The sequence below is a fragment of the Berghia stephanieae genome, chromosome 12 (genome assembly GCF_034508935.2).
Source record: "Berghia stephanieae isolate SIO BIC M18660-M18661 chromosome 12, UCSD_Bste_1.3, whole genome shotgun sequence".
Lineage (NCBI taxonomy): Eukaryota > Metazoa > Mollusca > Gastropoda > Nudibranchia > Aeolidiidae > Berghia > Berghia stephanieae.
The window spans coordinates 23,872,813-23,888,586 of record NC_088371.1 but is presented as its reverse complement, the minus strand read 5'-3'; the positions used below and the strand labels follow the sequence as shown (position 1 = coordinate 23,888,586).

The following is a 15,774-nucleotide window of genomic DNA, read 5'->3' as shown; positions in this document are numbered from 1 at the left end:
AGAAGAAGAAGAAGAAGAAGAAGAAGAAAGAAGAAGAGGAGGAGGAGGAGGAGGAGAAGAAGAAGAAGAAGAAGAAGAAGAAGAAGAAGAAGAAGAAGAAGAAGAAGAAGAAGAAGAAGAAGAAGAAGAAGAAGAAGAAGATCATTATTAAACGAGCGAGTGATTTCTGCCCGCTATTGACACAAATCTCGCCTACATACACCGCCATTGCATGTTTTACGCACCGCGCGAAACCTCTTTGTTTTCATCGTCACCAGCTGAACGTGCATGTTTGTGTAAATGCCTTTACGACATACGTCTGTGGTACATGAGGGTATTGATCAGTATAATCTCTTCTGTCAATACTGTTCCTTGGGTTGGTTGAGACATCCTAGTGCTATTCCCAGAGACCTATACTTAGAAATAGAACTTTTGTTAATCCTGGAGATTCGGAAAAATTGTATACGTTTATTTTGTGAGAGGAAATTAACATGTCAAGAAAATTATTTAGGAATAATAATAATAATAATAATAATAATAATAATAATAATGTTGATAATAATAATAATAATAATAATAATAATAATAATAATAATAATAATAATAATAATAATAATATAATAATAATAATAATAATTATTATTATTATTATTATTATTATTATTATTATTAATTTTATTATTATTATACATCTTTTTCAGATTTTTATATCGTGCTTTCTTTTGTTTACCTTAATTTCCTGTAAGAAATCGGCCTTAAAAATTCATTGAGATGGTACAACGTGAGGAGTGGGGCTCTTGGCTCCAGTTTCTATTCTCGGCTGTTGGATCACTCGTTGGTCTTGGCAATATCTGGAGGTTTCCTTATGTGTGTTATAGAAATGGAGGGGGTGAGCATCATTATCGTCGGCGTAATCGTCAACATTATTATTATGATTATCATCATCATTATCATCACATCATTATCATCATCATCATCATCATCATCATCATCATCATCATCACCAAAATTTTATTCTAAAATCGCTCTTTATGGTCTTGTGAACCGGAAGGTCCTCGGTTCGAGTCTCGCAAAGTTGAGTACTTGAAAAATGTGCTTTTCTCACATTCTCTCACCGCAATCAGGTGTAAAATGAGAATATGGCCTATGTACCTAACCACTCCCCCCCCCCCTCGCCCAAGGTAATATAATCTTACAGGGCTGATGTCTCGTTGTGCATGCTATCCAGTTAATTGCCTTACTATGGGAAAAATGGAATTCCCAGGTTTGAGAGTTTTTGCCAAGATGAAGGTCCTTTATGTGCGGCTATAATGTAGTCTTGTTGTATTCTTGTTGTATGACACTCGCTTTCGGATCGGAAGGTCCTGGGCGCATAGTTGACTCCTTGGAAAAGACTCTTTACTCACATTATCTCACCGACTCAGGTCTACAATGAGGACATGGCCCTTAACAGTTTTGTCTCTATCCCTACATTAACATTGTAATATCGCCTAACAGGCGTCATGGCTCGTTCTACATGTTAAGTGTTCCTGTTGGCTAGGCACTCCTTGTAAAACGCTTTGAGCACGTTTAGTTTTTGCACGTTTTTGCTCTATATAAAAGCTCAAGTTCTTTGGGGTTTTTTTTCTTTTCTTTATTTCGATTGATATTTGAAGGGCGAGTTTTCTGGGCAAATTTTTAAACACGAGTTTTTCCAGAGAACTCACAGTAAGCTTGGAATAAGTTTCAACATGCGTGACGTCACTTCCCTCGTAATGACGCATAGTAACTTATTAACTGGCTCTAAACTATCGGAGCAGTGGCGGACGCTCTTATGAAATAATTCTCCGACGAGCATAAAAGTGTATCCAGAGGAGAAAAACATTATAATTCTGATCATGTTTTGACTTTTTTATATTTTGATCACATGACATGCGTAAAAGTTCTAGCAAGCATGAAGATTAAAAACTACCGATTTTCTTTGTTTAGAACCAAGCTGCTCGTTGCTGGACGACCTGATATCCACTAAACGTGCTCAAAGCGCTTTACAAAGGGCCCCCAGCCAACAGCAACGCGTAACACAGGCGATAGTAAAATTTTTCTCGTACAGAGACAACGCTGTTAACGGCTAGGTACTAATTTCACACCTGAGTACGGTGAAAGAATGTAAGTAAATAAAGTGCAATTATGCACCGAGCGAGGCTCGAACCCAGGACCATCCGATCCGAAAGCGAGTGTCTTACCACAAGACCACATAGCCACACATGTACATGAAATGGAGAAGTAGAGAGCTCTAGTGGTAAGGGCTGCCTGAAGCCTGGGATCGTGAAAATACACACGAAAGAGTGATGATGGAGAGGCTTCGGATGGGAACAATACAGACAATAGACGTTTCGTGTACAAACCCTTCGTCAGCACAACAATATGTGTCAGTGCATGACATAATCAGTCGGAAGTTGAACATTTTGGAGCATTTTAATTATTATTTGAAGTAAATCAGTTGATTTTTCATGAAGTTATGGTCAGATGTATGGGAAAGGTATCCAGCAACTTTTCTCAAATTTCATACTTTTTCAACTTGACTAGCTGTTAAAAAAAATAGAAGTGAAATTAAGCATTGATATTTCACGAAGATGTACAAAAAGGGTTGATTTAATAATTTATGACAAGAACTCATTTTTCATCAAAATTGAGCTTCTAGCTAAACTTGGCAATATCTCAGTTCAAACCTTTTCACCAACCAACTGATTAAGTCATTCACTGTAAGAAATATTATTGGAAATCTTAAACGAACCCTTTAGGGGAATGAAATGGATAGTGCGCTATATCAAGGACTCATCCTATTCGTTTATCTTCCCTTTTAAGGTGCCTTTCTGATTCCCTTCTGTGTGTGCATGTTGATTCTGGGAATTCCCATTGGCTTCCTGGAGATTTTGTATTGTCAGTATTCGAGTCGAGGTCCAGGGAGAGTTTGGATTGTCTGTCCGCTGTTTAAAGGTAAGGATGATGGGTTTGATGTTGTCGTCGTTGTCGTTGCTGTTGTTGTTGTTATTATTATTATTATTATTATTATGATCATCATCATCATCATCATCATCATCATCATCATCATCATCATCATCATCATCATCATCATCGTCGTCGTCCTTGGCCAAGGAGTTCACAACATTGCCACCCGGAAGTATAACCGACCAACACACACACTCTGTTTAACCATGAACTTTTATAGTCTGGTTAATACAGTTTAGTGAGAACAACTCACAAACGCGGATGGCAAAAACAATAACAAAGGCCTGAGGACGTCATCTTCGAACTATCTATAGATAGAATGCGCTGGCCAAGGAGTTCACAACATTGCCATCCGGAAGTATAGATAGAATGCGCTTGGCCAAGGAGTTCACAACATTGCCATCCGGAAGTATAACGGACCAACACACAAACCATGTGTAACCATGAACTTTTATAGTCTGGTTAATACAGTTTAGTGAGAACAACTCACAAACGCGGATGGCAAAAACAATAACAAAGGCCTGAGTGACGTCATCTGCAAACTATCTATAGTCCGTTCGTTCCACAAGCCGTGTGCACGCGTTGACGTGGATATCTTCACAACCCTCTGACGGATTTTAATGATAATTGGCTCGAACACTAGAATTGTTAGTGACATTAAGCCGATTTGTTTTTGCATCGGTTACAGAACCACTTTGGGCTTTTTCTTCTTTATGGTATAATATGACAGTGAAGGGTCTGGAATGAGTGAACATTTGGATGGTTTACCGTAATAATATTTTCACAGTGAATACGATTCAATAGTCTGATGTCACGCCTCCCGGCAACGGCGGCCATCTTGGTTCTAAACAAAGAAAATCATTCCTTTTTATTTTTCATGCTGGCTAGAACTTTTCATATGCCTTGTGATCAGAATGTGTAAAAGTCAAAACATGATCAAATGTATGTGTCTTTTTTCCCTCTGGATACCCTTTATGCTCGCCGGAGAAATATTCATACGGGCGTCCGCCATTGTTCCGATAGTTTAGAGCCAGTGTTGCTAAGTTACCATGCGTCATTAGGAAGGAAGTGACGTTACGACTATTGAATCCTATTATGTTGTGATTACGATCACTGAAATCCCCACAGGGTTGTCCATGGGTTTTCTTCTCACGAGAATCGTGTGCACTACTCACTGACATTGTCATCCTGGGTTCAAAATGGCACAGAAAATTATAAACTTTTACATATTTGACATAAACATTTGCCGAAATTAATAATTGAAAGACAGAGGCGTGACCTCTCTGTTTTTATTTCTACATTCATTAAAAAAAACTAAAACAAAATGGATTAAACGTGCAGATTTGTCACAATGAGGAAAATTTACAAGTATTTCTCCTGAGAGGCGAAGCGCGGAATACTTTCGATGATATAAGGCAGCAGCTTCTAATGGTGCTCATACTATTATGTTATGACGATCGACCCAATCAGCAAATTCTTCACCGCACTCGTGCACCGTCGCAAACCCACCCGGAAGCTTCGTCATAACACACCGTTCAACTAGATGCTCTGCGATTTCGGGTTCCATCCCACATCGGCTACATGTTGGACAAGTGGAAAGTTCCCACTGATGAAGCGATTTTGTCGTGAGGCAGGTTCTCGACCGAAGCCGATTCGTTACCACCCAGTGTCTCCTCTTAATGGTGGAAAAGTCTGGCAACTTCTCACCTAGTTTAGAGGAGTTTATGTCGCCCCCCCCCCCCCCCCGAGGGATTGAATTCGTCCAACTGACTTCCATCTCGTATATGCATCTCTATTCGCAATACTTTTAAACAGATGGCACGCAATCAGGAAAACAGAGTGGAGAGATCAAATCAATGATTACCTAATTTTGATAATGCATCTCTTGTATTTCAAAACTGCTGTTCATTTGAAAGGTTATCCTGTCAACAAAACACATGGAATCTGTTTGGCGCTAAAGATTTAGTGATATGTCACATTATAGGCTATGTGGTCTACTGGTATGACACTCGCTTTCGGATCGGAAGGTCCTGGGTTCGAACCTCGCTCGGCGCATAGTTAAGTTGGAAAAGGCTCTTTACTCATATTTTCTCACCGGACTCAGGTGTAAAATGAGTACCTGGCCTTTAACAGCGTTGTCTATGTCAGTAAAATTGTAATGGCGTCATGTTTCGTTCTACATGTTACGTGTTGCTGTTGGTCATGGACATCTTGTAAAGCGCTTTGAGCACGTTTAGTGGATATTGGTCTACATAAAAGCTTAAGTTTATTACATTCTAAGCGCCCCCCCCCCCCCCACCAGTGAACTTCTTCTTCTTCTTCTTCTAGGTTCCATGCCTGGTCCAGGCTTTGGATACTGCATGAATTATCTCTCTCCATTCCTCCCTGTCTCTCGCTTTTTCAAACAGCTCTTGGATTCTTAGGTTGGTGAAGCCCTTCAGTTGGTCTATGAGTGTTTTTCTTTGTCTCCCCCGGCGCGTTTACCAGGTATTTTTCCACAACTTGCCAGGTATTCATTCTTATCTTTCCTTACTATATGTCCGAAAAAGGAGAGTTGTCGATCCGCTATTAAGGGCATTAGTTTCCTTTGTTGGTATGTTTGTTTTAGCACTTCTTCGTTCGTTTTGTGTGCGGTATACGATATTCTCTGCATCCTTCTCAAGCACCACATTTCAAAAGCTTCAATGTTCTTTTGTGTTTCTGCATTTGTAGTCCAGCTTTCGCATCCGTATAACAAGATTGGCCACACGTAGCACTTCAAGACTCGGAATCTAATCCCGAACGACATCTGTTTGTTTTTCAAAATGTTTCCCAGGTCCATGAAGGCCTGTTTGGCTTGAGTTATTCTTGCTCGTATGTCTCGGTTACATCTTCCATCTGTTGTCACTATTGAACCTAGGTATTTAAAACTTTCTACGTTGGTAAGTTGCTCGCCGTGAATCGTTATATTGCAGGTGTTGTTGTTTTCGGGGTTTTTCTGTATTACCATGCATTCCGTTTTGGTGATATTCACTTCCATTCCCTTGGCTTCACTATCTACTACCACTTTGTCAACAATCTTTTGAAGTTGGATTTCTGATGTTGCAATGAGTACCGTATCGTCTGCGTATCTTATATTATTTATGTTGTGACCTCCTACTTTTATTCCCTCCATATTAGTTATGCCCCTCATGATTGTTTCTTGGTATAGATTAGACAGATCTGGTGAGGCAACACACCCTTGACGGACTCCTTTCTTAATAGGAATGGAATTTCCTGTAGAGTTTCCGATTCTGATAGATGCCTGCTGGGTGTAGTATAATGTTTGCATGAGTCTGAGGTCTTTCTCATCAGCGCCAATGGAGTGCAGTTGTTTTAGTATTTCTTCGTGGCGTACTCTATCAAAAGCTTTTTTGTAGTCGACAAAACAGAGGTATAGTGGGGTCTGAACCTGTATAGCTCTTTCACTTAAAACACGGAGGAGGTATATTGCGTTCCTTGTCCCTCTGTCAGGTTGGAATCCATATTGTTCTTCTGTGATTTCGGGGTTAATCTTATTCCTTAGCCTGTTGATAATTATACGCAACAGTATTTTGTTGATGTGGCTTACTAAACTTATAGTTCTAAAATTTTCGCATCTGACTGCACCTGCTTTCTTTGGTATTGCTATGAAAATAGAGTTACAGAGATCTTCTGGAATTTTCCCAGTGTTGTATATATTGTTGAATAATATGTGAAGTTCATCAATTGCTAGATCTCCTAGGCTTTTTAATACCTCTACAGATATTTCATCAGGGCCTGTTGCTTTACCATCCCTCATTCGTTTCATGGCATGTTCAATTTCACTTTTGGTGATGTTTGGTCCGCTTAATGGTTCTTTGAATTTCAGTGGTGGTTCATTTCTATTTGGATCATTGTACAGTTCGCCTATGTATTCTACCCATCGGCTTTCTATATGTTGTTCTTCAAATAGCAGTTCCCCTTGTTTGTTTTGGATACAACTTCTTGCTGCTTTGCTTTTCCTTTTCCCTGATAGTTCTTTTATTCTTTGGTGAGCTTGTTGGGGTTGGGTTTGTATTCTCTTTCGATTTCGCAGCATTTCCAGTCTAGATAGTTCTCGTGTGCCTCGATGCATTTGGATTTAATGTGGTTGTTCAATGTCTGGTATTCTGCAGACCCTCTGTTGCATTTTCGTCTTTCTTCAAATAGGTTTAGAATTTCATTTGTCATCCATTCCTTTTTGCTGTTTATTTGAGCTATTGGTAAATGCTTTTCTGCAGTCGCTTTGACACACTTTTGGAATATATCAATTTTTTTTCACATTTTTCGTTATCAGGTTCACTTTGGCTTTGTATCATGAGTGCATTTTCAAATTCTTCTCTCATTTTTGTTTGTATGCCATTGTCTTTGCATAACCTGTAATCCCTCTTTATTCTACCAGCTGTTCTCTGAATAGCTTTAAACTTTATCCTTACTGTACAAACAACTGGGACATGGTCACTGTCTACATCGGCGCCTGGGTAGGTTTTGCTATTTAATATGCCATTTCTGAATCTTGATGATACTGCTATAAAGTCTATCTGGTTCCTTGCTCTGTCCCCTGGTGATTGCCATGTCCAGGTTCTTCTTGGGTGTTGTTGAAACCAGGTGTTTGAAATCATTAATTTATTTGTTCTACACCAATCTGCCCAGATGTTTCCTCGTTCATTTCTGTCTCCGAGTCCATGTGGTCCGATTATGTCACCATCTCTGCCTCTGCCAATCTTAGCATTTAGGTCCCCCATTACCATAAGGACTTCTTGTGAGTTACACATTCGTTTTGCTTTGTCTAGTGAATGGTAAAACTCTGTCATATCTGCATCTGTCGCCTCTTCTGTTGGTGCATAAACTTGAATAATATTGGTGTCAACTACAGGTCCTCTTAGCTTAACCAGCAAAACTCTGTCTGAGATTGCTACGTGCCCTTTGTAAAATTTGGTTGATTGTTGGTCTAAGATCATCCCTACTCCTTTTTGGAAAGAGGTTCCACCACTCCATATGATCTTATATGTCGTGTTGTTTTCTTGTTTTGACATGGTTCCCTGCTCTTTCCATCTCATCTCTGCCAGGCCAAGAATATTTATTTGGAGCCGTTTTATTTCTTTTAGAATGTTGTTTAGTTTTCCTTTTTGGGCACAGGTCCTGACATTCCATGTCCCAATTTTGGTTTTGTCACATTTGTTAATTTAATTTCGCCTAGTAACTGGCTGACGGTTCGGTGTGACCTGACGAACATCACGCTCCCAACCGAGCGAGGCAGCAGCCTTCCGTGAAAACATGCTCCCCTTTACGCTGTCACCGTTTAACCTTTTGGACTTATTCATGCAGTTAACTCGGCAAAGTTACAAGAATGGTTTGCCATTGCCTATTCTTGTCGCCCTCTGCAGTTGGCCAGCTTGACCTGTTACCGTTCTACACCACGAAGAGGTTGCAGTAGGGCTTGATGATGATCTATCTTTGCAGACTTGGCATCATCCATTTGTCGAACCACCAGTGAACACAATTCTAGAATAGCATTCATTTACTGTACTCGACATGTCTTGTGCGACCATTATAGGGTGTTTGACCAATTCGTCGGGGATTGTTTCTTTGTGAAAGGCATTTCTCCTCGTCCTGTCGTAAAAATTCGGAGATCCCCCTGTTTTATTGCGATCCATGTCTTTGTCCGAAAGATATATAATATAAGCACTTAACGGGCTGCTTTTCTCGTTCAATATATTATAATATTAACTCCTTCAACCCTAACATCGACTATATCCGTAGTATACCCGGGTTTACTTTTACCCCATGCCTATTTATTACATTTTTCTGAGAAATTATAGACGTAGTATCAAAGCTAGTGATTTTAGTTTTTACACGTTAATGGAAGTTGAATAAAGCTATCTATGTACATGCTCGTTTTTAATATATATTTTTTTCCAATTCTGACAAGTAGAAGAAATCTCTAGGATTGAATGAGTTAATAAAATAGATCTATAACGTATTATGTGCTTTGTCCACCAGGTAAGAGATCAATGATAAAGCACTCTGAGCCTCTTTTCATTGCTGTAAAGTACTATTTAAATGCTCTCTATTCTTTCACTGTTTGAGACAATCACTGGGAGTAGTTCCTGACCTCCCATAGTGGGCAGGGAGGTACATTCTGTGTTCTCGATTTCCAACATGCTTTCTGTCTTTGTCTTTCTTGGAATGAGATTGTTTTGTCTTGGCCCTGGGTGGATACCCGGGCTGAGAGGGAAACAGTCAAACGTGTAGTTAGTTTTGGGAGATGATATTTTTTTTTCCTTGTAAATCATCTCTCTGTTATGCACTGTATTATGCTTTGTTTACATATTGTTTATGATTTGTAAACATTTGAGTGTATTCCTCTTATAGTGGGGACCTGTGCTTGTGTCTGGATGAGACTTTTAGGTGATCTCAAAGTAAGTAATTTGATAGTGTGCTCTTGGAATCTACACCTGTTTCCTATTTGAACCAATTCCCCATTGTCTTCCCTTTTCTTGGGTGCTTTAATGGGAGCGATCGATATTCATGTTTTCCTCCACCCTAGTCATCGATCACGTGATTTGTTGCTGTACAACGATTGGACATTCATTTCTCAATGTATCAAAACACCCTGTTTTGTTTATGAAAGTTGTATACATACCCATGTGTCATGCTGAGCAAAATGACCAATTGTGGCGTACGATATTTCTCAAAATAAGAACACTTTTCCCTATGTGGGTCATTCTGAGCACACTTTGCAATGTGACCAATGACCACGAGAACATGGAAGTGTAATATAGATAACCCCCACTGTAATTTTACTTTTTACTTTCCCTTTGTCTTCCTTTTTACTGGCGCTGATATGACCCAAATGTGTTGCAAGCGCCGAAAAGCCCTTAAGAACAAAACAAACAACCCGAAAATATTTGCTAAGTAAATTTCTCACAAGGGGATTCCCCCCGACTATCTATAGATAGAATGCGCTTGGCTAAGAAGCTCATAACATTGCCATCCGGAAGTATAACGGACCAACACACAAACTGTGTGTATCCATGAACATTTATAGTCAGGTTAATAAAGTTCAGTGAACATTACTCATAAACGCGGATGGCAAAAAAACAATAACAAAGACCTGAGTGACGTCATCTTTGAACTATCTATAGCATTCCCACTTTTTACATTTATATTCTCATATAATACCATCGATAGTTAGGTTAATACGTCTGTAAAGAGAACACGGAGTCCATTGTAATAGTAGTAAGGCTGTACACTGAGTGCATTCAATTCCTCTCCTGTTCCTGAACAATTGATTGGCTTCAACAGTCGTGACGTCACTTCTCTCGTAATGACGCATAGTAACTTAGTTACTGGTTCTAAACAATAGAAACAATGGCGGACGCCCTTATGAAATACTTCTCCGACGAGCATAAAAGTGTATCAAGAGGAGAAAAATATTATAAATCTGATCATGTTTTGACTTTTATATATTCTGATCACATGACATGTGAAAAATTCTAGCCATCATGAAGAATAAAAAGTACCGATTTTCTTTGTTTACAACCTAGCTGCTCGTTGCTGGGTGGATGTGACATCAGACTATTGAATCCTATTAGTGTGTCATAGCGAAGCCATCGTTAAGTTATAGACTGACCCTGAAACCCAAAAAGACTGGCATTTTGACGTCATTATTTGTTTTTTTTGCACCACCTAGTGAGTTGTCGTTAGTAGTGCTCGTGGAAACAAGTGGTCCCATTGGTTGAATTATTGAATACAACTCACGATTTGTTTTCTTTTGTGGCAAAAGACTGGCATTTTAACGTCATTGTTTGGTCAGTGTCAGGCTATAGATAGTATGCGCTTGGCTAAGAATCTCATAACATTGCCATCCGGAAGTATAACGGACCAACACAAAAAACTGTGTGTATCCATGAACGTTTATAGTCTGGTTAATACAGATTAGTGAGCATTACTCATAAACGCGGATGGCAAATAACAATAACAAAGACCAGATTGACGTCAACTTCATTCTATCTATAAGTTAACGATGGCTACGGTCATACACGCTATACATTTCTGTAATTTACTCACAACAAACAGATGAAACATCCCAGCAAAAAAAAAAACTGTGCGAAACCTAAAAAGTTTATACCTGGAAACCTGGATAAAACGTTTATAATATATTACTATTCAAACATTTATTTAGTGAGAACTGGTCATCTAAATGTGTTCTAAAAACAATAACAAAGAAACTCAGTGTGTTGTTTCACTTTGTTGTCGGACACTGAAAGAAATTTTAATTCCGAGATACAACGTTCGCGTTCGATTCCTGTACGGTTCGACAACTAAAATCGAGTGAGTTGTACTCACTGTGCTATGATAAAACAAGAGACCGACTGAGAGGAAAGGTCAACTGGAGGACATGACCCCATCGCTTTGATAGGTTAACCTTGATTTGTTGACGGATGTTTTTGAAAAACTCAGGCTTACGGTGATAAACTAAATTATATAGATAGTATGCAGATGACGTCACTCAGGCCTTTGTTATTGTTTTTGCCATCCGCGTTTGTGAGTTGTTCTCACTAAACTGTATTAACCAGACTATAAAAGTTCATGGTTACACAGAGTTTGTGTGTTGGTCCGTTATACTTCCGGATGGCAATAGGCTTTTAACGAAATCGGGTCGAACGAGACGCCGAACGCCGAACCCGAACGGATATAGCCTTCTCACGTGACCAAGAACGAGATCTGGATAGTGAAGACTCTCAAGCGATATGCAGCATCGGATCTAAGGTCACGTGATAGAGGATAGATTGGGTTGCTGTTGGCTTGTGTTAGGGGAGGGGCAAGGTCAGTGTCATTCAATAGTATATAATTGTGCACGTGGCGCTCTATACAGAGAGAAAATTATAAATTGATTACGGGCGAAGGTGGGGGGAGGGGGGGGGGTTGACCCACAAACGATCGAGGTGTTGGGCTTCGGGTAGACCATGATACAAAATCAAAGAGAAAAGGCCGCTGGTACTTGGATGGTGGAAATGGTTGGGGGTGTGGGGGGGGGGGGGGGGGAGGTAGTGACAATCAGCATGGGATGTATATATTCTCATCTCATCTCATGTAGTTCCATATCTGAAGCAGACGTCGGAGGTCATCTTCCGCCAAGCTGATCTATCTCTTGCCAATTCTATTAAAGCAGCGCCACCTTTCTCAGCTTCATCTGTCCAAGTTCTTATCCCTTTCAAATACGTTATTCTTTGTCTTCCTCTTATTCTTTTTCCATTCATCTTTCCAGTCAAGGCGAGTATTTCCAAACCAGGGTGGCGGATAATGTGTCCTAAAAATTCCATTTGGCGTTTGATGATTTTTGTTATCAGTGATCTTTTTCTGTTTGCCATTTCTAAAATTTCTTCATTTCTTTTCCTTTCCATCCATGACACCCTCATCATTCTTCTGTAAAACCACATTTCCACTGCCTCCAGTCTTTTAACCATGGTCTTGTTTATGGTCCAGCTCTCACAACCATATAGCAGCACAGACAGTACATAGCAATCCAGGACTTTGATTTTTGTTTTCATGCTAATATTCCTGTTTTTCATAATTGTATGCAGCTGGTTGAATGCATTCTTCGCCATACCTATTCTTTTCTTTATTTCACAATCTGATTTTCCATTGGATGTTACATTGAAGCCTAAATATTTGAAACATTCAACTTGTTGTATTGTTTGTCCTCTGCTTGTTATTACACAGGCTGGTGGGTTATTATTTTTAGATACCGTCATACATTCTGTTTTAGATATATTCAGTTCCAGTCCCATATTTTCACTACTCCTGACTACAACATCCAGTAATTCTTGTAGTTCATGTTCAGATTCTGCCAGTAGAACCGTATCATCTGCATACCTCAGATTTGTTACATTCTTTCCTCCAATACACACCCCCTTCTTATGTTCGATATCTCTTAATATCATTTCACTATAGAGGTTGAATAAATCTGGAGACAAAACACACCCCTGCCTAACTCCTCTTCTAATAGGTGTAAAACTGCTTAGTTCGTTGTCAACACGCATTGCTGCTTCTTGTTCCCAGTACAAATTCCGTAATATTCTTAAATCTTTACCATCAATGTCCAAGGATGATAGAATTTTGAATAGTTTTTCGTGTTGTACTTTATCAAAGGCTTTTGAATAGTCGATGAAACACATATACAGATCTTTATTTACTTCAATACATCTTTCCATCAGCATTGATAATGTGAATATTCCATTTCTGGTACCCTTGTCCTCAACAAAACCAAATTGCATCTCCCCAATTTCAGGTCGTATTTTATTTCTTATTCTTAGTAAAATTATCTTCAAAAGAATTTTTGTGAGGTGGCTCATTAGGCTAATAGTTCTGTGTTGTTCACAATCAACTGCCCCTGGCTTTTTTGGTAGTGCTATAAAAATGGATCGTTTCATATCAGTTGGCATTTTTCCTGTGTCATACACTTGATTTAGAAGGTTTGTGATGAATTCAATCCCCCATTCACCCAGGCCAGTCAAGGCTTCAATTGTTATGGCATCAGGTCCTGCAGCTTTTCCATTTTTCATGCTTTTCATGACGTTCCTAACTTCATCTTTCATTATAGAAGGCCCTTCCAGTTCTTTTATCATAGGCATTTCTCCTCGATTATCAAAGAAAAGTTCTTCAATATATTCTGACCATCTGTTTAGAATGCAGTCTTTGTCCATGATGGTGTTTCCACGCTTGTCTTTGATGCATCCACTTTTAGCACCTGATTTAGTTTTGTTTGTCACTTCTTTGATTTTCTGATGGAAGAATTTGCCATTTTTTTCTTTGCAGGACATTATATAGTGACATTGTTCATTTATCCAGTCTTCTTTAGCTTCGTTGCATTTTCTTTTTATCTGCCTGTTCAGAGTCTTGTATTTTTCTTCCTGATTTTTGGCCTTTCTTCTCTCATTCATTAGTTCTAATATCTCTGGAGTAATCCATTTCTTCTTCTGCAACTTAAGTGTGGTTGGAACATTTTCTTCTAATGATGCAGCAACACTGTCTTTAAACTGCTCATATTTCTCTTCTATATCTGTTAGTTCTCCAAGCACTTCAAACTTGTTTCTTACTGATAGTTCAAATTTTTCTTGTATCTTCTGTTCCTCCCGGAGAATGTCTAGTTGGTATTTAGGTTTAGCCTTTGCTCTTTTGCAGATTTTCAATTTAACTCGTATGGGGCATAGCACAGGTATATGATCGCTGTTACAGTCAGCCCCCGGCATAGATTTGGCATACAAAACCGAGTTTCGGAAACGTTTGCTGATGAGTATGTAATCTATTTGGTTTCTCACTCCATCTCCAGGACTTTTCCATGTCCACTTCCTTCTATTGTGGTTTGTTGACCAAGTATTTGTGATTGTCAGATCATGTTGACGGCACCATTGAATAAGACGATCACCTCTGTCATTTTTGTCTCCCAGACCATGTGGGCCCACAATATCTTCTATTCTTTCTCGGCCCACCTTGGCATTAAAATCGCCCATGATGAGTTTTATGTCTGAAGACTTAAACTGATGCATTGCTTTATCTATTTGTTGATAGAAATTTTCCACTTCTTCATCATCGTGACTGGTGGTTGGGGCGTATATTTGTAAAATATCAAAATCAAAAGGTTTTGCTTGTAGTTTGATTGCCATTACTCTGTCTGATATGGGCCAGAATCCTTTGACTGCTCGCGCCGTTTTATTATCTAGTATAATTCCAACTCCCCTTTAGTGTTCTCCTCCTCCTGAGTATATAATTTTACAGCCATCATAATTAAGTTCTCCTGCTCCTTTCCATCTAACTTCTGATAATCCTAAAACATTGATATTCAATCTCTTCATTTCCATAACTACATTTGCTAATTTTCCTTTCTGGTACAGACTTCTTACATTCCATGTTGCTGTTCGTAATGTTTGGTGGTGCACAGTAGCTGGATGACGGTCGAGAGTCACCTGTTCACCTGCATGACTATCTCTACCGGACGAGGCTGTAATCGAGTTGCTCGAAAAACATCCATTGACGTCGTTGACTAGATTCGCTTGGACGGACATCATGACGATCTTGGGATGATACGTCAGTGGTTTCCCGTTGCCTTCTGACGGATTTTTATCTGGTTTACTCCATAGCCTTTTGACCTCCCGGTCATAACCCACAAGGCAGTGGGAGCATTTGGCAGGTTTTAAGGCGCCTCCCATTCACCTTGATAGTCCCTTCATAGAGTATATGAGGCATTTTGTATGTGTAGCTGTGCTGCCAGACTACCCAACCTCACTCTCCACGACTATCGCCAGTTGGTCCGCGGCTTTACAGCTAACCTATAGATCAGGATCTGTAGGCCGTTCCACGATCCGCCACCTGTGGACGCGCTGGGTTGGGGATGGTCGCCCCAGCTGTACCCAGATGTATATATTAACATTAATAATATAGGCAATAGATGACCAGGGATGTGTATTGTTTGTGTATTGTTTGTATATGTTTGTGTGTGTGTGTGTGTGTGTGTTTGTGTGTGTGTGTGTGCGCGCGCGTGTGTGTGAAAGAGATTACACAAAAATACCTTTCTCGGGAGCTTCCAAATGATTACGTATACGATAAATTTGAAAACCACATTGTTGAATCAGCTTGCAAAAAGGAGAACATTTATCTTTGTTTCACAAAAATAGGTTTAGAAATAAAAATTTTTTCTAGTAGATTGATTTTGAAAAAAATATTGCTCAATTTTTAAAATTTAATGATAGTTTCTTTATTTTCCGGTCGGTTTTCTTGATTTAT

At 39.3% G+C, this 15,774-nt stretch overlaps 1 protein-coding gene across 1 annotated transcript in view; it reads left to right on the top strand.

Annotated features, from left to right (window-relative positions):
• The first annotated feature begins 295 nt into the window (after window positions 1-295).
• LOC144957970 (sodium- and chloride-dependent GABA transporter 2-like) overlaps window positions 296-15,774 on the top strand; it is a 41,552-nt gene continuing 26,073 nt past the window's right edge. Inside the window, exons 1-3 of the mRNA XM_078889534.1 lie at window positions 296-313; window positions 726-868; window positions 2,824-2,955. Of these exons, the coding sequence (XP_078745660.1) occupies window positions 751-868; window positions 2,824-2,955 (250 nt within the window). The 5' untranslated portion in view covers window positions 296-313; window positions 726-750. The remainder of the gene's footprint in view (window positions 314-725; window positions 869-2,823; window positions 2,956-15,774) is intronic.